Source organism: Microtus oregoni, unplaced genomic scaffold, assembly GCF_018167655.1.
Source record: "Microtus oregoni isolate MIOR12 unplaced genomic scaffold, Mior012 000007F_ref0000211, whole genome shotgun sequence".
NCBI lineage: Eukaryota > Metazoa > Chordata > Mammalia > Rodentia > Cricetidae > Microtus > Microtus oregoni.
In genome coordinates, this window is record NW_024543066.1 from 52,157,672 (window position 1) to 52,182,923 (window position 25,252).

The 25,252-nt window shown below is 48.3% G+C and overlaps 1 protein-coding gene across 1 annotated transcript; it reads left to right on the forward strand.

The window, feature by feature from the left end:
- Positions 1 to 24,904, forward strand: Sh2d2a (SH2 domain containing 2A). Its single transcript, XM_041655141.1, has 8 exons — positions 1 to 105; positions 19,388 to 19,415; positions 20,154 to 20,308; positions 20,897 to 21,078; positions 21,576 to 21,665; positions 21,834 to 22,002; positions 24,094 to 24,249; positions 24,436 to 24,904. Exons 1-8 carry the CDS (start codon positions 1 to 3, stop codon positions 24,772 to 24,774), a joined length of 1,224 nt encoding a protein of 407 aa, XP_041511075.1. The 3' UTR covers positions 24,775 to 24,904.
- The last annotated feature ends 348 nt before the right edge of the window (positions 24,905 to 25,252 follow it).

Genomic DNA, 25,252 nt, shown 5'->3' on the forward strand with positions numbered 1-25,252 from the left:
ATGGCAGCAGGCCTGGTGGAGATGACAGCATGCTTAGTCACACCCTCCACACTGTCTCTGCGGCTCTGTCAGAGTTTCCCAGTCTGGCAGGAGTGTGCTGCTCAGGTGACTTTGTAGGGGTAAGAAGAGCAGACTAGAGTCCTCCAGGGAGAAAACCTAGGGACCCGAGGAAACAGTAGAGGCGTTTGAGCGGTCCTAGGTGCAGTGGTCCCAGGTGCAGTGGTCCTCCTAGGTGCAGTGGTCCCAGGTGCAGTGGTCCTCCTAGGTGCAATGGTCCCAGGTGCAGTGGTCCTCCTAGGTGCAGTGGTGGTTCTAGGTGCAGTGATCCTAGGTGCAGTGGTGGTCCTAGGTGCAGTGATCCTAGGTGCAGTGGTGGTTCTAGGTGCAGTGATCCTAGGTGCAGTGGTGGTCCTAGGTGCAGTGGTCCCAGGTGCAGTGGTCCTCCTAGGTGCAGTGGTCCTAGGTGCAGTGATGGTTCTAGGTGCAGTGGTCCTAGGTGCAGGGGTGGTCTTAGGTGCAGTGGTGGTTCTAGGTGCAGTGGTCCTAGGTGCAGTGGCCCTCTCCGTTCCCTCACTTCCCAGTCTTGTCTCTAAATTGTACCCCTGGAGCCTCTAGTCCCTAGCACTGAAGCTCCCCGATCCCCTTGCAAAGGACCCTTCCAGGGTAATGAGAAGCCCTGCTTCATACAGATGCAACCTTCCACAGCTGTCTGTCTCCACTTTGCACAATGCTGGCCACCACTAGACCTGGCTTGCACCCCATGAGACTTCCTTCGCCCCTCCCCAGCATTGGCCTTCAGTGACTTTCTGAACCAACTCCAGGGTGCTGAGTCCTGGCTGCTCTACGGTGTCATGTGTGACTGTGAGGAGGTCCCTTAGGAAAACAGAAGCCAGGGGTTTCCTCAGAGTGCAGTGACCATGAAGGGTCGGCTTTAGTGCTGCGACACTAAAAAACAGTTGTGAAAAGAATCTTCTAGCTCAGGCTGGGTGGTTGAAGGGAGGTTGGGACTGTCAGGGAAGGGGAGGGGCTGATCACAGCTTGGAGCTTGAGGCAGCTAGAAGCAAGTTCCCTACAGCTCCCCCTGTTGGTGGAATTTAAGAGAGCCCGATGGCAAGAGAGCTCTGATACTGTTGCCAACATTTTACAGACAGGAACTGGGCCTAAGGGAATTGAAATCAACTTGCTCAGAGACCCACAGCTGTCACTAATAAATGGCCGAGCTGGGGTTCAGAGTCAGTCTGTCCCACCCTATCCCCCGCCTATAAGGTGCCAGCAGAGTGCTGTGGTGGGCATGAGTCTGTACCACCCCAGCAAGAAACAGCCTTGAGCACATAGTGCCATGTTGAAGTTCAGCTTCCAGCAGATCCTGACAGAAGTGGACAGAACCAGCTGTGCCCCAGGGAGCCCACTGCTATAGAGGGGCCGAGTGCTGCCGAGGGAAGGAGTAAGGCAGAGATCCACGTTCAGCACCTCCGCTAGCCGCTACGGCTCCCAAGGGCCAAGAAGTAAACGGCAGAACCTAGGGGCAGTGTCCGAAGACTCCTGACTCACAGACATGCCTTCCCAAAGAGGTCCTAAGTGTCGGCCTTTCTGCCCTCCTCAGGAGTCGGGACACTATCATCTCTGCCGACACCTCTCACCTGTGATCTCCTCTCTGAAACCTGTCTTGACTTCTGCCTTTCTAGGAATTTTATCCCTGGACCCTTTAAGCTTCTACCTCAGCTGTCACCCTGAAATAGCTGTGCTTACAACCTTCGACCTTTGTGCATGCTTCTGCCCTCATGTGTCCCCTGTTTCTCTTATCCCATGGGACCTGTATGTTATAGGCGCTGGATGAATTCATGGGGCCAACCCAATCTTAAGCATACGTGCCAGCACCAGAAGAGTTCCTGGTAGCTTACTGTACCAGCTACACATCTTTTGGTTACAAGTTCACCCACAACTCACAGACAGATAGCAGACCCAAGACATCTTTGGGGCTGTGTGGGGCACCTCTGAGGTCACCCTGGGCTGCAGTAGGGAATCTGCAGTTTGACTGTTACGGCTCAGAAAACAGTTTACACTCCGGGCCATGCTAGAGAGAGAAGAGCCCTGGAGTCTCATCCTCCTGGCCTTTAAGATCTACCCTGGGTCTTGTTAAGGCCAGTCGCCATGGCCACCAGACCCTTCTATGGGTCCCTCAGAGTGTGTGGAAGCTCCTGCGTTCTCCAAGGAGCCTACCAGGATCTTCTGTATGTCCCCACTGGTCTCCCAACACCTCCAGGTCACTCTCAAGTAACAAGAATTTCTGTTACTTTCTGCAGACCTGGAGATCCTTGGATCTCTTTTTGATTGCTCTCCACCTCTCCAAACACGACTGACTCCAGCACCATCCGTGCTGGCCACCATCCGTGTTGGCCACCATCCGTGCTGGCCACCAGGCACAGAAGCTTCAGCTACTCCAGCCCTTGCAGGACATCCTCTTGTTCCTCCCCAAGGCCAAGACACCACCTTCCTATGGCTTTCTGCAATTTTCTCTAACAGCAATGGAAACTTCCAGCCACAAAGCATCTCAGAAGGGAGAAGAAGGAAAGAGGAGGGCCTGGTGAGATGGCTTGGTAGTTAAGAGCACTGGAGGCTCTTCCAGAGGCCCTGGGTGCAATTCCCAGTCACCACATGGCAGCTCACAACTTCTGTAACTCCAGTTTTAGGTGATCCAACACCCTCACACAGACATACATGCAGGCAAAACACCGATGCACACAAAATAAAAATAAAAAGTTTCTAAGGGATCTGGAGAGATGGCTTAGAGGTTAAGAGCACTGACTATTTTTCTAGAGGTCCTGAGTTCAGTTTCCAGCAACCACATGGTGGCTCACAGTTATGTATAGTGGAGTCTGATGCCTTCTTTTGGCATAAAATTGTACATATATAGAGAGCACTCCTCTCTCTCTCTCTCTCTCTCTCTATATATATATATATATATATATAATAAATCTAATTTTGTTTTGTTTTGTTTTTCGAGACAAGGTTTCTCTGTGGCTTTGGAGCCTGTCCTGGAAAAGGCTAGGCTCACAACCAAAAATAAATCTAATTTTTTAAGAAGGAAAAAGGAGAGGAAGAACTAGTATTCTGGTGCCGTGGATGAAGACGAGCACCTGCCTTCTGGCCTGTGCACAGCCCCAAGCCATCACTGAACCTTCAAGACATCTCTGATTATAACTTTTTCTTTGTTGAGTTTTTCTAGACAGGTCTCCCTGTGTAACTCTGGCTGACCTGGAACTTACGATGTAGTTCAGTGTAGTAATAAGAGCGGCGGGGCTGCGTCCCCAGTACCCCAGCTGCCTGGCTAGCTTATGCCCGAAATAACAACACACAAACTGTATTCATTTAATCACTGCTTGGCCCATTTCTATCTAGCCTCTTCTAGGCTAATTCTCACATATTAATTTAGCCCATTTCTAATCATCTGTGTAGCGCCCCTAGGTGCGCTTACCGGGAAGATTCTAGCCTATGTCCATCCTGGGTTGGAGCTTCTTTGCGTGTGTCTGCCTGGGAGCTGGGAGCATGGCGTCTCTCTGAGGTGTCTGCTCCCGAGAGGAGAGCTGTGGAGTCTGAGCTCACTTCCTCTTCCTCCCAGCATTCTGTTCTGTTTACTCCTCCCACCTATCTTCTAACCAATGAGGGCCAAGCAGTTTCTTTTTATAACCAATGACCTTCCTCCATCAGTTCAGGTTGTCCTGGATCCTGTGGTAATCCCTGCATCAGCCTCCCAAGTACTGCGATGACAAGAATAAGCCACTAATTGAGCTTGTCAGCTTAACTACATCTGAAATCAACTAAAGTCCAAGCAGCTGGCACTCCTATGAAGGGATTTTTCTTGCTTGGGTCATTTGAGATGGGAAGAGCACCTTAAATCTGGAACTTTTTGGTGGCAGCCTATATAAAAGGACATGGAAGAAGGATGGTTTCAATGTTTGCCTTCTGGTTCTTGCTGTCACCCTGCTGCTGAGGCATCCAATCCCTTCACTGGCACGAGAACCCGCTGTTTGGGGATTCTGATGTACACTGAAGACCAGCTGAGACATTCAGCCTCGTGGAGCGAATAGCTACTGCCTTTCTGGTCTGTCGGGAGACAGCCGTAGTTGAACCGGCCAGATCTCGGCTTGTGAGCCACCCTAATAGACCCCTTTGTAGTCTGTCGGTTCTGTTCCTCTGGAGAACCTTGAGCAGTGCAGCCTCCATGCCCAGCTACCCATGACTTCCTGTTAGGACTTTACCTAGCTCTCAAGGTCAAGCCAGACACCTAAGAATGGTCCTCTCCTCAGAGTCTCTGCACCTTCACTATCCAAAGTGGAGAGTCCTCTCTGTTCCCCTGGCCCTTAGATTGAACCCCTGGAAGTGAAATGGCAAGCTCTAACATTTGGGATCCCTTCCCATCCACCCATCCCAGCCAGAAGGAAAACCTAGGGTCTGACCCTCAACCTCCCTGTCAAGGATAATCCATTTTATGTCCCCATCACGAAGTTAGGAGTTGTCAGAGAAGGAGCGAAAAAGCAAAACACAGCTGTGATCTGTAGTCCCAATTACTCACACGCTGAGTCAGGGAGGTCACTGGAGACCAAGAATTCAAGGGCTGCCTGGGCAGTACAGTGAAACCGGTCTCAGCAGGGTGAAAGCAGCCTCCCTCTCCTGCCCTCTTCCCACAGATTTGACTAGGATAGGTACACACACATCTCCATACTCTGGTCGCTGTGCAGACCACCCTGTAGATAAAGGTTTGCCATCCTTGGATGTAAGGCAGCCCCTTTCATTCAGCCTGGGGCTCCAAATCCAGTCATGAAGAAGATAGTGCCACTCACATTGATAGTGGGATTTTCTGCCCAGTAAAACCTTTCTAGAAAACCAGAAGTGGGTTTCCAAGGTGATCCTAAATCTCATTTCATTAAGTTGACAACACAGTCTAACCATCTAAAATGTCCAAAAAGTAAAAATTTCTCCAGAATGTTTATTTTTTATTTTTTCTTTCTTCCTTTTTTTTTCTTTCTTTCTTTGTTTTTCGAGACAGGGTTTCTCTGTTTCTCTGAAAGTAGCTCTGTAGACCAGGCTGGCCTCAAACTCAGAGATCCACCTGCCAAGTCCTGGGATTAAAGGCGTGCGCCATCACTACCTGGCTTGAGGCAGAACTGGAGACAGACAGAGGTGACAGGTGGGCAGAGGGCTGAGGCCGACATGCTGTCATTGCGCAGTAGGGACTGCGGGATGGTGATGTGGGATTTCCCACTATGTGCTGTGATTACCACTAATGAATAAAGAAACTGCTTTGGACCTATAGCAGGGCAGAACTTAGGTAGGTGGGGAAGACGGAACTGAATGCTGGGAGAAAGAAAGGCAAAGTCAGAGAGACGCCATGGAGCTGTCGCCGGAGATAGACATGCTAAACTTTGCTGGTAGACCACGACCCCATGGTGATATACAGATTAATAGAAATGGGTAAAATTAATATATAAGAATTAGCCAATAAGAAGCTAGAGCTAATGGGCCAAGCAGTGGTTTAATTAATAGTTTCTGTGTGATTATTTTGGGTCTAAGCTAGCAGGGGGCTGGGAACCAACAAGTAGCCCCCTACAACAGGATGGTGTACAACAGCCTGGCGCTTATGCAGATGCAAACTCAGCCTTCAAAGCTGCTGCCTGGCCACGGGGTCCCCTGGCTCTGAGCAACAATGGAGGCTCATGATGAGGAAAGGTTCACTGTCTGGACTGGACCTCCTCGAAGCACCACTGTGGTCCAAGATGACACCAGACACCACGTTGGTGTCTGTGGTCCATGCTGCTGCCCCAGACCAGAATTAAGACTGAGGTCCAAGTGGTTGTATGCAGTCTGTGCCACTGTCTGACGTCTTGGTGATGTCCTCAGGCTGTTCTGTCTGAAAAAAGAGGGGCACCCTGATGGGAGTGGCGTATGTAGCCACCTGAGGCCACAATGACATCCGTGGCCCATGCAGCATCCTGATACAGCCAAGGGCCATGCTGATGATCACCTGCAGCTATTGTTACTACGGAAGCACATGCGGATGTTTGTGGTCTGGGCTGCTGCCGAGCTGACCCCACCCCTCTGCTGCCCCACAGCCTGTTGAGGCAGGCGATCATGTGGGCATGGGAGACCTGACAGGGCCTCTTTCCAGTCACTGCGTGGTTCTCCTCTGTTGACGCTTCTGGCATGGATGCAGGCCAAGAGAGATGCATCTTTCTGGGGGGAGCTGTACACTAGGAATTTGACCATGCTCCGGTGAATATATGGACAACTCAAAATAGACTTGCTTTTTTCTTTTTTCGTTTTTTTTTTTTCTGGTGTGGTGGATATCATGGGAAGACTGGAAGGTGAGTACAATACAACCTGAGCTACCCAGTTCCCATCACTGTGCTCCAGCACTGGACGCTCAGCCTCATGGTTTCATGGAAAGGGAAAGTTCATCCCACCGATAGTCTACTCCTTTCCCTCCACAATGTTGCTCTTCACTGGCTCTTTTGTTGTGATTTCTGCCAACTACTACTAAGTGGCAGCAAGGGAAGAGAACCTCTGAAGCAGGGGTTAGCACCGTGAGCCAGGCTGCCCTTGCCCATATACTTCTCAGTGGACTTTTGGAAATGAAGGCCCCAGCTGTTCATTTCAGCTTCACGATTCCTTTCTGTTCACTCATTTCTTTGTCACTACTCCCTTTTCATACGAAATTTAGGCATTAGGAGAGGCTAAATAAATAGCTCTGTGGTTACTTCCTGTTCTTAGAGGACCAATGTTCGGTTCCTCTGGACACCATGATGGAAACTTCCCTGCTCTGGTGTAGCCTCCTGGTGAGAGTCATCAACCAAAATACAGCGTTCCTCCTTTCAAATTATTTTCTCAGGGATTCTTTACAGTGACAAAACACAGAAAACCGGTGCCTGAAACAGATGTTATGTTGTACATCTGTTACCCCAGCAGTTGGAAAGGTGAGGCAGGAGGCCACCCTGAGCTTCCTAGTAAGGTGCAGGCCAAGCTGCACTAGAAACCCAGTTTCAAAAACAAAAAAGGAATAAAGGAAGGGAGAGAGGAAATTAGTATTAGGGAATTAGAGTCATTGCTGTGACTAAACCTGACCTTGCGCTTAAGAAGGCTTTGGAATTCTTTTATTTGTGAGGGCCCCAGAATCCCATCTGGGCTATGAGCGTCCCAGCTCCAGAGAATGATGGTAGGTTGAGAGGCCCAGGAGCGGCATGGTAAGAATCTCGCTGGGGCCTCCAGAAATGCTCCCGCATCTTCCCGCGCTCTCCTGGCTTTGGTCCTCTCTCACTAGTGTCAGAGTGCTGATTCCAGAAGGATTCACACATTTGGAATTAACTAAAACACAAGCAGTTAGACACAACTGTAAGGGATTTGCTTGACTGGATTATTTGAAATGGGAAGACTCACCCTAAATCTGGATCATTTGAGGTGCAAAAGTCCACTGTAAATCTGGGCCAATCTTTCAGTGTCAGGCTATGTCAAAAGCTATGGGAGAAACAAGCTTTTGCTTTTTGCCTACTTGCTCTTGCTCTCACTGGTGAGTTCATCATCTACCCTGCTGCTGAGGGTTCCTTCACTGATGCTGGAACTTACTTCTTCAGAATTCCACCACAGATCTGTAAGAAATATCAAATAACAGAAAACTGTGTTTAGGGTAAGGAATTAAAATATTTATTTCCTCCACCTTGTAAGACTTTTATGAAAATGTTTTATTCCTCCCCACCCAATAAAACCTTTGTTTACACAAAGGTCCAGTGTTCTCTCTTCTAGAAATTTGATGGCCTAGGGCAGTGACCATTTCCCCCTTCTGCTTTCATTTACTGTGTGCCAATTCTATTCAGACTAGCCAACTGAATAAGATTCTGAGGTTCACCGGGCGGTGGTGGCACATGCCTTTAATCCTAGCACTTTAATCCTAGCACTTTAATCCCAGCAGAGGCTGGAGGATCTCTGTGAGTTCAAGGCCAGCCTGGCCTATGGGAGCTAGTTCCAGAACAGGCTCCAAAGCTACAGAGAAATGCTCTCAAAAGAAAAAAAAAGGGTGAGGTTTGACCCTAAACAACGGGGGGGGGGGGGGGGAACAGCCACCATCTGAGGTAGAATAAAACCAAATGAACTTCCTGTTTGTGGAATATTTGCTTTTCTGAGCATTCCCATCTGGTCCAGAGTGAAGTTTGCCTTGCTTAGACACTTCAGTTAGAGTGGTGGTCTCTTTCTCTGCAACCCTGAACTCATTTCTAACTCACCAAAGACCAGCTGATGTAGGACTACTTTATGGTAATCGCCTACATCCATCCTCTTAGACTAAGAACTACTGAATTCCTGACCTTCCATTGGTCGACAGCCACTGTTGGATGAACAGGACCAGAGCCTGTAGCCACTCTAGCACTCTCTTTTAATATAGATTAATTCCATCAGTTTATTCCTCTAGAGAACACTGACTAATACAGACTATGGACCAGGAGTGGTTCTAGAGAGGCAGAATTATAAGAATGAATATTTTAAAGTATTTGGAAGAGATTTTCCAATTTGCTGACACCTACAGTTACTGAAGCCTCTCCTAGAAGCACAAACAGCACTAAAACACCATGGAGTGAATTATTTCATCAATTTTTCAGGTAAATGCACTTGATTATTCTGATTCACCTAGTGTAAGGAGCAAGGAATTTAGTGAAATAATGAAACTGGCTGATTGCTCTTAGCATCACTGGATAAATTGGCAAAGGACACTAATGAGCGCCATGAAAAAATGAACAGCCCCAGATTCACACCCACAGTACAAAGGTATGCAGGGGGGGTCACCTCTCTGGCACTCACAGAACTGGAGCTGCAGAAGCCCTGGTTTTAAGATTAGCTGAACTGTAATGAAAATTCAAGTCCTAGTGGTAGAACGTGTGGACTGTTAAAGCAAGGGCACGGATTTAGTAAGCAATGAGTACTATAACATGGGGAGGAAATGTGTGTGCAAACCCTAACGAGACTGAGGATTTGAACACTCAAATTGTGAAGAAGTCAGAAAATTTGCATGTGTGTCTATGTGAGGGTGCCCGATCCCCTGAAACTGGATATTTCTATATCTCCAGACCCATCAACAAAAATAATTTTATGGTTGATCACCACAACCTGAGGAACTGTATGAAGGACTGCGGTGTTAGGAGGAGTTGAGAAATGCTGCTGTGGAATAGCAACATTGATAGAATAAATCCTTCTTCTCGCTCTCCATAGATATAGACAGAGATATGCAAAGTGGATTTATTATAACGACTTACATGCTGCAGTCCAGCTAATCCAACAATGGCTGGCTATAAACAGGGAGTCTACGATTCCGATAGCTGTGCAGTCCCCAAGGCTGGGGTCTCAGTGGTCTTTAGTGCACTCTGGTATTCTGAAGAAGTAGGCTCTAATGCCAGCGTAGGAACAAACCTGTAGCAAGGAGAGAGCAAGCAGGCAAAAGGAAAAGCTTTCTTCATCCATGTCCCATAAAGGCTCCCAGCAGAAGGTGTGGCCTGGATTAACGGTGTATGTCTTCCCTCCTCAAGATCCAGATTAAAAGCATGTCTTTTCCAAATTCAAAAGATCTAGATGAGGGGCTAGAGAAAAGCCTCAGTGGTTAGGAGCAATGACTGATCTTCCAAAGGATCCAGGTTCAATTCCCAGCACCCACATGGCAGCTCACAGCTGTCGATAACTCTGACACTCCACTCCATATGACACCCTCACACTGATTTACATACAGGCAAAACCCCAATTCCCATAAAATAAGATAAAAATAAAATAAAGGCCTATCTTCCTAGCTCAATGAGCTTGATTAGAAGTGATCTTCCTACTTTAAATTAAGCATACTTACAAGTATGCCCACCAATTTTAGACTTTAGCTAATTCCAGATGTAGTCAAATTTGGCCACCAAGAATAGCCATCATACGGTGTTTTCAGGCATGAAATAGATAAGAGACCTATTACATTTTTGTTTGATCTGCATAAGCAGAAAATTTCTCAAATGAATTAAAGAAAGGCTACATTGGACCATGGTGAAAGGGCACCTCAGCCCAAGACCAATTTCCAGACTTGAGGCAGCCTATAGAACCAGAACTCCTTGAATGAAGGGACATTCAGGTCCTCCTGAGGAAGGACCCTGATAAAAATACTAAGAAATTTACTGTTGGGCTGGAGAGATGGCTCAGTGGTTAAGAGCATTGCCTGCTCTTCCAAAGGTCCTGAGTTCAATTCCCGGCAACCACATGGTGGCTCACAACCATCTGTAATGAGGTCTGGTAACCTCTTCTGGCCTGCAGACATACACACAGACAGAATATTGTATACATAATGAATAAATAAATAAATTTTTAAAAAAAAGAAATTTACTGTTAGCCTTTCCCCAGTCCTTCCATAGAGGACATACAGCCTTTTACAGAAGTAACTGTGCACTGGGGGAGGGGAACAACCAGACTTTCCAGGGTCTGTTGGGTAATGGTTCTGAACTGATACTAATTCTGGGAGATCCCAAGAAGCACTGTGGCCCTCCAGTCAAGTAGGGGTTCATAGAGGTCAGGTTGTTAATAGAGTTTTGGCTGAAGTCCAACTTGGGTACAGTGGATCAAGTGGGTCCCTGAATTCATCCTGTAGCTATTTCTCCAGTCCCAGAATGTATAACTGGGATAGATGTATTTAGAAGTCGGCAGAGTTCTCACATTGGTTCCCTGACCTGTGGAGTGAGGGCTATTGTGGTTGGAAAGGCCAAAGGATACCTTTAGAACCACCTCTGCCAGGGCAAACTGAGCCTCAGACAATATCACATCCCTGGAGATATTAGTGCCACCATCAAGGACTTGAAAGACGCAGGGGTGGTGGTCCCCAGCACATCTCCTTTTGACTCTTCTGTCTGGCCTGTGCAGATAACAGATGGGTGGTGGAGAATAACAGTATCACAAGCTTAACCAATAGTGGCTCTGATTTGCAGTTACTGTGCAGCACCAGGTGTGTGGTGTGCAGTTACTGTGCATCACCAGATGTGTGGTGTGCAGTTACTGTGCATCACCAGATGTGTGGTGTGCAGTTACTGTGCAGACCAGATGTGTGGTGTGCAGTTACTGTGCAGACCAGATGTGTGGTGTGCAGTTACTGTGCAACACCAGGTGTGTGGTGTGCAGTTACTGTGCAGCACCAGGTGTGTGGTGTGCAGTTACTGTGCAGCACCAGGTGTGTGGTGTGCAGTTACTGTGCAGACCAGATGTGTGGTGTGCAGTTACTGTGCAGCACCAGGTGTGTGGTGTGCAGTTACTGTGCAGCACCAGGTGTGTGGTGTGCAGTTACTGTGCAGCACCAGGTGTGTGGTGTGCAGTTACTGTGCAGCACCAGGTGTGTGGTGTGCAGTTACTGTGCAGCACCAGGTGTGTGGTGTGCTTACTTAGCAGACTGACACACCTGGCACATGATTCGGTGTATTGTGTGCAGCCATTGATATAGCAAATGCCTTTTCTTTTGTACCTGCCCATAAGGACTTCCAGAAGAAATTTGCTGTAGCCCTAATTCTAATTGGCCTTAATAACAAAAACCAGACTAAGATATTAGGAGGTGAAGGCTGAGAGATCAGAGCAGCAGAGCAGCCAGCCACTAGAGAGACCTTTGCCTCTACCAAATCCTCAGAATGACCCTGGCTCTACGAGTCCTCAGACTGCATGCTCAGACTGCCTCATCTGAGCTCCTGTCTCCTCCTGCCTTATATTCCTCTCTCTTCCCAGCCTGTGCTGAGATCGAAAGTGTGAGCCACTACCTCCTGTCCTCTATGGCTAACTAGTGGCTTAGCTCTGCACTCTGATCTTCAGGCAAGCTTTATTTGTTAGATTACAAACAAAATTTCACTACAAATTTGCTTTCAGTTGCAAAGCCAACAGTATACATTTACAGTTTTACCTCAAGGATATATTAACTCTCTAGCCCTGTATCATAATTTAGTTGGAAGGGATCTTGATTGTCCATCTTTTCTTCAAAATATTACACAGGTCCACTATATTCATAACATTATGCGGACTGGACCAAGTGAGCAGGTGGCTGCAATAATTTTGGACATGTTAGTATCAGAGGATGAAGAATAAAGTCAACTAAAATTCAAGGAAATTCTAACTCAATGAAATTCTCAGGAATGCAGTGGTGTGAGGCCTGCAGAGATATTCCTTCTAAAGTAAAGGATGAGCAATAACCTGGCCCCTCCCACCACCCAGAACGCAGTTCCAGGCTTAGTGGGTTTACTGGATTCTGGAGACAGCACATCCCTCACTCAGGTGTGTTATTTAGGCCCAGATACCAAGTGACTCAGAGAGCTGCCAGCTTTGTGCAGGGCCTGGAGCAGAAGGCTCTTCACCAAGTCCAGGCTGCTGTGCAGGCTGTTATATTCCCTGCTATGACCCTGCAGATCTAAAGGTACTTGAGGTGTCAGTGACAGACAGGGATGCTGTTTAAGGTGAATCACTGATGAGACCTCTGGAATTTTGGACAAGGCTCTACCATCATCTGCAGACAACTATTCTCCATTTAAGAGACAGCTCTTGGCTGTTTCACTAAGTGAAAACTGAATTTTGACAATGGGCCACCAAGTCACCATGAAACCTGAACTGCCCATCACGAACTGTATCTTACCTGACCCCTGAGTCACAAAGCAGGAATGCACAGGAGAGAACCGCCCGTTCTCAGTTCGGAGGTGAGCACACGGTCAGGGCCTGGCTAATACCGAGTCCTCTGGTCGCTACATGCAAACAGACACACACAAGAAAGCCTAGAAAACACTAAGCAAAAATTAACAGGCAATTTTGGTGGCAACTCAGAAAACTAAAATGACTATAGGGTGCCTGTGGTTTCTCACAGGAACAAGGGTTCTATTGGGAATTGAATTAGAGCCCATTCATGTTACATTATAGCTGAAAACCTGGTTATATTTTTCTGAGCCCTGAAATTTTGTGCTAGGCTCTTTAAAAGTGACAGACATAATTAATGCAGCAGAGACAACTTCAAGAAACCCCAACATTCAGGAAGTGGGATTCATGGATGTTACAAGATACTGTTAACTCAATTACAGTCAGAATAGAAACAAGAAGCAAAGTCGGGCAGAAAAGCTGATGAAAGGAAGGAATAAAGAGATTACCACTGTTTAAAAGGAAACAAAGTGTCAGACATGTGCCATGCTTAACCCCAGCACTCTCTGGGAGGCAGAGGTAGGCAGATCTTGTAAGTTCAAGACCAGCTGGATCTACATAGCAAGTTCCAGGTCAGAGGGAGTAGAATAGTGAGAATCTATTTCAGAAAGCAAAGAAACAAAAATAAAGCTGGGCAGTGGTGGCACACACCTTTATTCCCTGCACTCGGGAGGCAGAGAATTCTGTGAGTTCGAGGCCAACCTGGTCTACAAGAGTTTGTTTCAGGACAGGTTCCAAAGCTACAGAGAAACCCTGTCTTGAAAAACCAAAAAAGAAAAAAAGAAAAAAGAAAAAGAAAGAAAAGAAAAATTTAAAAGCCAAGATATCTGAGCCAGAACAATAGAAAAGATGCCCCAAGGACATCACAGAAGTCACCAGAACCCAGAAGAGTAAAAGGATAAAAGTAGAAACTGGGAATTGAACTCAGGACCTCTGGAAGAGCAGCCAGTGCTCTTAACCTCTGAACCACCTCTCCAACCCTGTTGCATAGATTTCTAAATGTAATGGTCTGTCCTGTCCCTTTAAGAGACAAGCCCCGCCCACTCCCTCCCCTGTCCCTGAGGCAGGCAGGTCTCTCTCTCTCCCTCTCTCTCTCTGCTCTTCTTCCCCTTCTCTCTTTTCCCCTCCAAAACCCAGTAAATAAATAACCAACCTCACTCTGCATGGCGTGCCTATTCATCTCTGTCTCTCACCCAAAGTAAAAAGAAATAAAAATAAAATAAAATAAAAATCCCAGCACTCAGGAGGCAGAGGCAGGCAGATCTCTATGAGTTCAAGGCCAGCCTGGTCTACAAGAGCTAGTTCCAGGACAGACTCCAAAGCTTCAGAGAAACCCTGTCTTGAAAAAAAAAAAAGGAGAGTTGGAAACTAAAAGCACCACCCACTCAGGGGCACCCTTGTGCTGTGAACACCAGCCTGAAGTAGGGGTTTCCAGCACCTGATAAGACAGCCAAGCCACTGTCACAGCACTCAAGAGACAAAGACGCAGATCTCTGTGAGTTAGAGGCTAGCCTGGTCTACACAGCAAGCTCTGGGCCAGCCATAGTGAAGGTTACATAGACCCTGTCTCAAAAAAAAGTAAAAATAAGAAATAAAAAGAAAGAAGGACAAGTAAGAGTCAGGCAAGATGGCCATGAGGAGCTGAGGTGGAGCAGGAGGGTGTGTCCTGCAGGCAGCTACCCCCTGAGGTCTTCTATCACCACATCAACTGGTGACTGCTAGGTAACTATGTTAACCAACAGGGCCAGGGCAGCTCGGGAATGTTGACACTTGAGAAATGAAACTCTGGATTCTCCTAGCTGGAAACAGCTCAGACCAAAGTGGCGCTGGAGATGGGTAGTGAGCAGGACAGTGACCGTCAGAGCATCCACACCCGTCCCAAGCAGCGGTCTGCATCCTGGCTCACTAATCCTTCTGTGTTACTCTCTAAGAAAACTGTCTCTGTAGTCACCATTTCAAAGGGTTTGTTGTGATTGGTTGGATCTCTAGCTCTCTTCTTGGAGGGATAATGAGTTAAGAATATTTTTTTAAAAAAGGGAAAAAAAAAACCTTTGCTTGGACAGGGTTTCTCTACGTAGCCCTGGAGAGCCTCACACTCACAGAGACTCTCCTGTCTGAGACTACCATGTTAGGTAAGAATGTCTTTTTTTTTTAACAGTACAAATTTAAATGGAAAATTGTAGAGAAGGTCAAAGGATTGACTACGTTGAACATAAAACTTGTACTTGGCTTTAGAATCCTTTCCTCCTTCTTCTTTTGGGGGGTAGGTATTTATTGCAACTTACAGGTTACAAGAATCTTCTTGAAAGGCTGGGTCTCAGATACCCGAGGGTAGCCTGCAATTCTCCTATAGCCTATGAATGACCTTGAATTTCTGACCCACTGCTTCTACCTCCTGAGTGCTGGGATGTCCTGCTCCGTGTTCTTTCTACATTATGCCTGGTTTATGTGGTGCTGGATCCACAGCCCCCTTCGGTATTATTTGACTCACTATTTCCGAAGCGACGCCTAGCCCTGGAATCTACACCACGCGTCAAAGACTCCCTCCCTAATCACACCTTTTTTTTTTTTTTTTTTTTTTTTTTAGTAGCCACAACTGGAGTTCAAGTTGAAGTCCTAAGAATGCAGTCTTCACACCCATGTGTGAATCTGATCTCTCTGTGTCACCTTCTTTTCTTGTTCGCTTGTTTTGATTTTTTGAGACAAGGTTTCTCTGTGTTGCTGTGGTTATCCTGGAACTCACTCTGTAGATAGTCTGGCCTCAAACTCAGAGATCCTCCTACCTCTGTCTCCTGAGTGCTGGAATTAAAGGCGTGCACCACTATACCCAGCTCAGCTTTCCTTTTTTTTTTTTTTAAATTAAAATAATTGTTTTGTAATGAACTCACAAACAAAAATATCACACGTCTAAATTAAGGTAGCCACTGAAACATTTGTCCTATCCCAAACTCTATACACCCCAAAGATCTTCTATGCCATTAGAGTAGCTATTCTGAAACTGTTGGACTTATAGGTTTTATACTTTGGTTGTCAATCACATTTTTATTCATTTAACCACTACAAAAGAGGATCCTTGGCAGAGTTGAAACTAGAAAAACAATGAGCTTTATAGCCTCTTTCACAACCCATGTGTCCTATCGGGGACCAGCTCAACAAAAATACCACTTACCAGGGTAGGGGCTTGGGGATTTAGAAATATTAGTAAAGAATATGAAGACGCATGAAAAATAATAAAATAGAAACATATAGAATAGTGAAAGATCCCTGATGTGGGGAGACAACCAGACAGAAAGTAGAGGCGGGGCAATGAAAACAGAATTCTGGGAAGAGGAAAGCCCATCTCCCCACAGTCCTGTCCAGAAACTGAAGAAGGAAGATGTGGCCTGCCCCGCTGAAAAAGTTACTGAGCCATGTGGCTAACATAGATAAGAATAATGGGTTAATATAAGTTATAAGAGCTAATATGAAGCCTGAGCTAATGGGTCAATCAGTTTATAACTTATGTAGACCTCTGTGATTTTCTTTGGGACATACTGGGTGTGGGAAACCCCAACAAGCAGACCCTCATGGTACGGGCAGGTCACTGTTGAAGGCACAGGGTTTATAGCTAGATAATATTGATGATAGCCGTCCTCCAGTAACATGAAGGATACATTACAGGATTATGCATGATAGCCAATAGGGTTGAAGCTTCTACTTGAGCATCAAATCAATTTCTCCACTTTTGATGTCGTAAATATTGCCTTACACTATAGAACCCCCACCACCAAGTTGTGGAGAACAACCAATAGCTTAGACAGCAGCCTGTGGTGTCTGGAGGTTTGCATGGGCCCCTTTGGCCAACATTTTTCACCTTTCTAAACGTTATACCATACCCACACTTGCAGTTATATGTATGTAGGTATGCATGTATGCTTGAGGGAGAACATGCTGGTTTCTTTTCCTCACTTAATTTTGTACATTCTAAGTCCATCTGATCTGCTAAATTTTGTGATTTCATTTTTCTTTGTCACTGAGTAATATCACATTTTATATGCAGATCAGGTTGTAATTAACCTTAATTTGCTGATGACATCTAGGTTGGTTCCATCTCCTCGCCACAGTGGATAAAGCAGCAATAAACACGGTGGGGGGGTGCGCTAATATCTTTGTAGCAGGGTGTGGCTCTCTCTAGGTAGATGCCCCAGAATGAAATAGCTGAGTCATATGGTAGCTCTGGTTTTAATTTTTTGAGGCATTTCCAAACTGATTTTCACATGGCTGTATTAATTTGTACCCCACCAACATTTCTTGAAACAGAGGATTTGTTGCCGACAGCCTTCTGCCAGGGACCAGGAGGGACCTCAGAGTGGTTCTGCACTGCACTCCCTGATGACGAGGGTTATTGAATACCTTCCAAATAACAAATAACCATTTGCATTTCTTTTTTTGAGAACGGCCCAGTCAATTCATTTGTCATTTGTTGATTGGCAGTTTTGCTCCTTTGACATTTAATCTCTGCAATTCATTGTAAATTCTAGATATTAGCCCCTTGTTTGGGGGTTTGGTTTTGGTTTCTGGAGACAGGGTCTCTATATGTAAGCCAGGCTGGCCTTGAACGCCTTCCGAGTGCTGGGTGCAGTTGTGCCCAGTTTCCAATAGTCTCTTTTGCTGTACAGAAACTTTTATTTTCATGCCGTGTCCATCTTTTCTACAGGACTGGTTCCTGTGATCCCAGCACTCTGTTCAGAAAGCTCTTGCCTACCCCGATGTCTTGCACAGTATTCCTTATGCTTTCTTCTAGAAGTTTCCATTTTTAAATTAAGGCCTTGGATCCATTTTAAATTGATTGTTTCTCAAGATGAAAGACGTGAATCTGGTTTCATTATTTTGCATGTGGACATCCAATTTTGCCAGCACTATGTGCTGAATAGCTTTTCTCACTGAATGTTTTCATCTCATTTGTCAAAAATTAAGGGGACACAACTTTATGGGTTTGTGTCCATGATCTCTGTTCTGTTGCATTGGTCCACTCCTCCGTTTTTACGCCTGTTCCGGGCTGCTTTATCTATAGCTCCGACTGAGGCTGGCTCCTGTGGTATTCCAGCTGTGTTCTTGCTCTTTAGGGTACTTTGCTATTTGTAGTCATCTGTGGTTCCAGATGAATTCCTGGATTGTTTTTCTAGATCTGTAAAATATGACATTAGAATTTTATAGTTATTGCATTGAATCTGTAGATTAATTTTGGTAGGACAGCCATTTTTACATTATTAACTAAGCCAGTCTAACACATGGATGTCTTTGCACCGTCTAGAACCTTCTTTGATTTCCTTTTCGAGGTCTTGAAGTTCTCCTTGTCCTGCTCTTCTTTGGTTAGGTGTGTTCCTACATACTTAACTTTTTGGATCTACTACAAATAGGATTTTTTTCTTTCTCTGAGAGTACATTGTTGGTATATATAAAGGCCACTTTTTGATATTGCTTTCCTATCCTATAACTGTTTTATTAGATCTAAGGGTTTTCTATAATTTCTACTGGGTCTTTTCATTTTTTTCTTTTTTTTTTTCTTTTCAAGACAGGATTTCTCTGTGTAGCCCTGGCTATCCTAAAACTTGTTCTGTAGGGCAGGCTGGCCTTGAACTCAGAACTCCACCTGCCTCTGCCTCCCAAGTACTGGGATTAAAGGCACACCACCGCTGCCAGGCAAGTCTTTTCTGTTTCTAAGTAACATTAAATACCATGTCATGGGTATTAGAATCTAGTCTCCTGTGCTGACACCAGAAGATGCACAGAATGCTACCTGTCCCATGTGACCTGCTCCTGGTCCCCAGTCTACTTCTTAAAACCTCACAGCTTCCCAAGACAGCACAGACCTGTGGGGACAGTTCAGATTCAACCACAGCTACTAACCCTGCCACTTCTAACAGGGACCTGCTTAGTGTTGCCCTAGTCCAGCTCCATTATCTGCTCAGGCTCCTTAGTGTCTCATGAGTCTCCTATGACTAAAAATAAGTCCCTCCAGCTGCTGGAGCAACAGCTCCATGGGCAAAGCTCCTGCTGTACGAGCTTGAGGACCTGAGCTGGGAGCCTCAGCCTGCGTGTAAGAACTGGGCACAGGCCTGTAGACCCAGTGCTGGTGAATCCTGGGGGGTTAACTGACCAGCCAGTCCAGCTGAAATTATGAACTTAAGACACAATGAAAGACCCTGTTGCAAAATATAAGATGGAGCATGGTTGAGGAAGATGCTTGCGTCAGCTTTTAGTTTCCATATACACACGGGCAAGTGCACCTGTGGTCTAACACATACATCACACAAACACAGACACATACACACATACGCAAAGTTCTTCCAGAGTCTAACCCACATCCTTCCTGTTGCTGCCCTGCCCCTCCATCCTCATGTAAAATTCTGACTGTGAATCTCTAAGAAATCTTACAGAGCTTTCAGAGGAGACAAAGGCCAGACAGAAGAACTCCTCGGCCACTATACAGTAAGTAAGCCACCGGCGCTCTGCTGCCTGACCTTCCAGGGCCGGGACTGTTGTCTTACTGGGCTTTCTGTGATGTGAATCTTCTTCACAACAAAGCAGGTGAGTAGACTGACATTTCCTGTCCCTGGGGGAAGGAGTAGGGGACAGATGAGCCACCACTGAGTGTGTGCCTCTTTCGTGAGCACACATACCTGCCTCTTTGGAGTTCTGCTTGGCTCAGGCATGCCCCCAAGGTACGTGTGAAGTTCAAGATTCCCTACCCCTACTGCCTTCCTGGGCCTGGGCTCCCACGTCACAGCAACAGCAGCTGACCCAAGCCAAAGCTGCCATAGTTTCCACAATTCCTGCTCCATCTTGGGGCTCCCTATCTATGCATCCCTGAGGACGGGGACAGGGTCCTCGGATCTTTAGGAGACTAGAACAAGAGGGTAAAAGCAGATGGCAGGCGAAGGAGCCTAGACCAAGAGAGGGCCCTGATCTGAAGGAATTTACCTCTCTACATGAAGGCCAGCCTAGTTCCCAGGGTTTCTCTTTCATTGACAAACCCCTCTCTCCATCAGTCTCTCTGGAACACCTTAGCTCCTGCTCCTGTCCCTGAGATGCCACCCACTCTCCCTGTATACACTTGCACTTTACCTGTTCTCACCACTGTGCCTGTCAGGGAAAAGTCCCTTCAGAGATGTTTTAAGGGTTTTGTTTGTTTTTGGTTTGGTTTGGTTGGTTGGTTGGTCTCTCAAGACAGAGTTTCTCTGTAGCTTCTCTGTAGCAACTCCCTCTGTAGACCAGGCTGGCCTCGAACTCACAGAGATCCGCCTGTCTGTGCCCCCGAGTGCTGGGATTAAAGCCGTGTGCCACCACCACCTGGCCAGAGATGTCAGAAAGACACTCTAAGCCTGGGTTTAGCAGGGGGAGGGAGAACAAAAGGCAATCCCTCTCTGAGAAACCCCAAGCAACCCCCTTCATTCCAACAGGGAATCATGAGGCCCTCTCCCCAACCTTCAGCACCTTCCAGCCCATGAACTTGACTCAGGGGAGATGCCAGGACTTGGGTTGGGGGAGCAAGCTCAGCATGCAGGCTCTGAAGGAGCAGGAGGTTCAGCTCAAGCCCAGGGCCGCCCACACTATGGTGAGTAGCAATACGAAAGGGTACAGCTGCTTCATTGGCTCCCGCCCTCTCAAGGATGAGGGTGTGCGCTGGATGCGGGTTAAGAAGAAAGCCCGCAGGAATGAATGGCTGGCTGAGGGCAGGGCTGGGTGTAGAGGAAGGAGGAAGTGGAGAGCGCTTCCTTTCCATACAGAGCAAGCCGCTTGCCCTAACTTCCTCTGGTCCTAGAAAGGTCAGGCCCCATCAGCATGTGACCAGGACACAGTCAGGCACTGATCCCAGACACAGCTGTCCGTGTTGTCAGCTCCTCCATTAGCCCAAAACATTTAAGATCCTATTTCAGTATCTTGTCCTCCCAGACACCAATTCAGTGTCCTTTACTAAAGAAGAAGCCACCCTCTCCTGCCTGGGGTGACTCCTATACCACCCCTGGCCTCTGAGGCCAGTATGGAAGGCCATCAGAAACCCAGAAGAAATTTAGGTCAGTGGTTTTGGGAAGGACTTTCTGGACAATCTGACCCTAAGACAGGCTGAGGGGTTGGTATGAGGATAAGGGAGGCAGCTTGGGGTCAGAAGCCCTCTAGTCATGGCTGCTTCTCTCCCACCCAGGCTTCTGCCTCAGCCCCGGGAGCTGCCTGGGTCCTGGGGAAGACTGACAAGGAGGAAGAGGTACCTGGGAAAGGTGGCCTGTCATTGCAAGCTGAGACCAGAGCCTGGGTCCAGAAGACCCAGGCCCACTGGCTCTTGTTCAGGACTGCCCCAGTTTGGTTCCATGGCTTCATCACCAGGAGGTGAGTCACGGAGGAGGAACCGCCAGAAGGCACAGGGGCTGTGGGGCCCAAGTCAGCCCGGAAATCATGACTGCCAGGCCTTTCACTGAGGGGACACTCTGGCTCAGCCTACTCTGGGCCTCAGTTTCTCTCCCTAGGCTCATTTATCCTACTGGCTCTAGGTCTCTGGTGCTCATGTTCTCAGCCCCTCTTCCCTTCATCTCTAGCAACTCTGTCCAGCCCTCTCCTTTCTTCCTATCCTTGCAGGTCCTCCATCCTCCACTCCTCAACCCCACTTCTCTTTCACCATCTCCCCAGTACAGCTTTTGACTTTGAAACTCCAGCACAGTAGATGTAATGTCTGTTGCTGCTGCAGCTCCCACTGGGTAGGATCCCTGACCCCTCATCTCCACCTAGTCGTGATATACTTGCTTTGGGTGAAGTTGAGGTTAGGAAAGCCTGAGAGACAGAAATGAGTTCACAGGAGTCAGAGCTGCCACTTCTCTCCAACTGTGCAGGGAAGCTGAGAGGCTGCTGCAGCCCCAGCCTCAAGGATGCTATCTGGTGCGCTTCAGCGAGAGTGCCGTGACCTTCGTCCTTTCCTACAGGTGAGGAGTGGGCCCTCGGGCCCCCGATGACCAACTGGATGTGGGGCTTTGTGCTAACCAAGGGGCTGGCTCCTGTGCTGGCCTGCTTTCTCCAAGGAGGGCTCAGGGCTCTTCCCTCATCTTGGTGGGGGAAGAAACGGTGAGTCTGACTCAAAGTGGCCCCTCCAGGAGCCGGACCTGCTGCCGTCACTTCCTCCTTGCCCAGCTAGGGGATGGGCGTCACATGGTGCTGGGCGAAGACAGTGCCCACGCGCAGCTTCAGGACCTGCTTCAACACTACACAGCGTGTCCCCTCAGTCCCTATGGGGAGATACTCACCCAGCCCCTTGCCCGCCAGGTGAGCCCTTACCCAAAATCCATAACTGAGGACAATGTTGTTGCCGCCACTTCTTGCTTCCCAGCCGGGTCCCGGCTACTGGATCTGCCTTTCTCATCCTAGCCCATGACTGGTCACATTTGCCTACCTACTCCTCTTCCAGAAAAGCACATGACAGCAGGGGAAAGGGAAGCAACCAAGTTAAATTAAGCTAGGTTTACTGAGTCTGCGGAGCAGGGGGTGAGGAGGAGAGATGACCATGACGGGAGGGCATCTCACTCAGAAACCTTACTACGGTAGCCACGCCAACCAGTCCAAGGATGGGGTCAAGTGCGGAGACTGTGGTGGATGCCAGGGGACACACAGTCCACCGCTTAGCTTGGCAGGAAGTGTCAGGAAGCCCCCACACACACACCTTCAAAATGTGCGCGGGGTGGGGGGCTTCTGACCACTGTATGTGGAGAGCTGCCCCAACACTGAGGAAGTAAACAGCGACTCAATAATAGCCTGGCCTTCACGAAGACAAGACAGAGAACAATCTGACGGCAGAAAGGGCGAGCGCTTGGAAGAAAGCCAAGCGGTGATGGAGAGTCACGGGATTCGTTAGCGCTATCTTGCATAGGTACAGCAGAGAAGGTGGGGGACATCGGAGCAGAGCCCTGAACAAAGTGAAAGGGGGAGGTTTGAAGACAGCTGGAGGAAAGGCATTTGGGGCTAAAGTAACAGCCAGGGCCAAGCCCTGAAGTGGGAGGTTGCTTGCTGGGCTTGAATAAATGAGCCATGAGGAAGCTGCCTTGGATGGATCAGGATGACTGATGAACCGAAAGGTGGGAAACGAGGTAAGGGGCCCTGTGGCTCTTACAAGGGTCTGAGGTTTTATTCCGGGGAGGATACACTGGAGAGTTAGAAGTAAGGGCCCGACCGGACAAGGCAGCCTGGGGTGGAGACGGCTACAGTGTTTCAGAAAGTGAGGGAGTGGGCTAGCATAGTGGAGCAGACAGTGCAAGAGGCCCTGCTGGCTGTTCAGAAGGTGGAGCTGACAGGGTCTTTGCAGAACTAGATGAGGAAGCAGGAGGATGTTTAGATGAAGACTAGAGGAGGAGCTTGTCTGAGTCAGCTCAACACTTGTAGTTTGAAAGGTCAAGCAGGGAGCTGGGGTTGGGGTATAGCTAGAGGTCCAGAGTTCAACCCCCAGATCCACGGGATAAAGGCAGTTGGAAACCACAGGGCTGGATTTGGTTTGGGGAAATGGTCCAGAATGGAACTAGGCCCAGCACTAACCAAGCCTGAAGATCTGGGTCCTTCTAGAGCAGGAAGGCCTGCCGTGCTGCTGGAGAGACTGGGCAAAGAGGCTGCAGAATGGTCAGGGGAGTGGGAGGATCCAGCGGGGGAGGGCGTCCATTGTCTAAAGATGGCACTGGCTGTGTGTGAGCTTGGAGAAGCCTTGCAGATGGAAGGACTGGCGGTGAGCAGAGCAGATCTTTAGAGGGTGGTGGGGTATTGAGGCTGACTTTCCTGCCATTTGGGCAGCACAGTAGATACACTGCTGATATACTGAAGGAAGGTCAGGGAAGGTCAGGATGGACACTAGGAGAAAGAATTCTCCTTTGGATCTAGAGAACCTTGAGATGTTTGTAGGAGCCTGAGAAAGCCCTGTGGCCTTGGCCTCCAGAAGCAGAGGCTGCATTAGCACTGAGCTAAAAGCAGAGCTTCCCAGGGTAGCTACCCCGTGGGAAGGGTCGTCTCTCCTGAGGCGGTCTCTGAACATGTAGCCCACACATTAGCTTCTTGAGCCTGAAGAAATAAAGCCCAGCTGCCATGGGGTTTATCCCCATGGTGATTATTTTGAAAGTAAAGGCTCCTAAAGCCCAGATGAGACCGACTGCCTTGGTGCTGAGCTCTGGATGGATGAAGTTCAGTTCTAGACACCCCTGTGGCCAGAGTCCACGTCCACAGTTCCCAGGCCTCCTCAGCACCATCTCCTGTCTTCCTCACACGGAGAACTGACCCACTCCTCACTTCTCTCTCTCCCTCTCAGGCCTGATTGCTTTTCCTGCATTACCTGTCATCCCCACCCCACCCTGATCGTCAGGCCTCCTTCTTTCCCTGCAGACTGCTGAGCCGACTGGACTTTCCCTGAGGACTGAATCAGACTCCGGAAACAAAAGACAGGAGAATGCAGACAGCCAGCACAGCCTGCTCATCCACCAGGGGCAGACCCAGGCCCCAGCACAAAAAGAGAAAGTGTGGACCTCCCAACCCAAGGAGGTACTGTATGGGACAAGTCATCCTGACTGGAAGGGGCCGGGTCTGGAGAGGGGACACAGGTCAGAGGGAGAGTCCAGGAAGGTAGGGACCTCATAGGTAGAGGCTCGGGCTGAGATAGCCCTGAGCTTAGACCCTGTCTCCCTGGTTCTCATCAGCTCCCTCCCCTGGCCCTGCCCTCTCTCCTAGACTTCACCAGCACCCAGACCCAGGCCTCCCATCCCGGCCAAGCCTCAGCTTCCATCTGAACTCTATGCAAGTCCTGCTTCACGACCCCAACAGGCTCTACCCATTAATCCTATCTACCAGGAGCCTGATGAACCCATAGCCTTCTACGCCATGGGGCGGGGCAGCCCTGGGGAAGCCCCTAGTAATATCTATGCTGAGGTAGAGGGGCCATCTGGAACAGCATCCACTGGGCACCCCGTCCTCCAGAAGTGCTGGTCCAGGCCCATCTCAGGAGGCCAGGCAAAGGGAGTACAAGGGAAGAAAAGCTCAAGGCCAGCAGAAAGAGGAAGCTCCTCCTAACCAGTGGACCAAAGCAGGACGGAGCGGTCCATGCTGCCGGAGACCTTTGTCCAGATCCAGGCTTTAGACTCCAGGCTCTGTCTGCTCCCCTCGGCATTCACAAGCTCACCTCTGTGAAGCCCTACCTGCCTCTACTTCAGAGAAAATTAAGGGAGACAGGGTTCCCTCAACCTTTCTCCTCCCAACCAGCCTCTTGTCTGTCAGGCCTTCCTCAGACACATGTGGTACTGATCCAGCTCTCCCAAAGAAGGGCACTTAGGATCTCAGTTGTCACCCGCAGTGGACTCAGAGGAGGAGGCCTCCCCATGGAGAGTTTAGTCACATCTGAATGTGGAATCGCCTCGCTGTGACTCGGACTCACTACCCTGTACCTCAGGTCCCTCCTCAGACTTCCTCTCTGCTGGCACCAAAGACCCCTGTTCTACCTTCACCTGCTGAACTCCCTGTGCCCTTGCCAGCTGCTGCCTTCCGGGTCCTG

What these genes read in the sequence shown, in the direction of transcription:
- Sh2d2a (XM_041655141.1), top strand. Translation starts at nt 1, where the DNA reads ATGGCAGCAGGCCTGGTGGAGATGACAGCATGCTTAGTCACACCCTCC. An exon ending in GGCTCAGGCATGCCCCCAAG is followed by an intron (nt 19,416 to 20,153) that starts GTACGTGTGAAG and finishes TCATTCCAACAG; the next exon opens with GGAATCATGAGGCCCTCTCC. An exon ending in CCCAGCCCCTTGCCCGCCAG is followed by an intron (nt 22,003 to 24,093) that starts GTGAGCCCTTAC and finishes CTTTCCCTGCAG; the next exon opens with ACTGCTGAGCCGACTGGACT.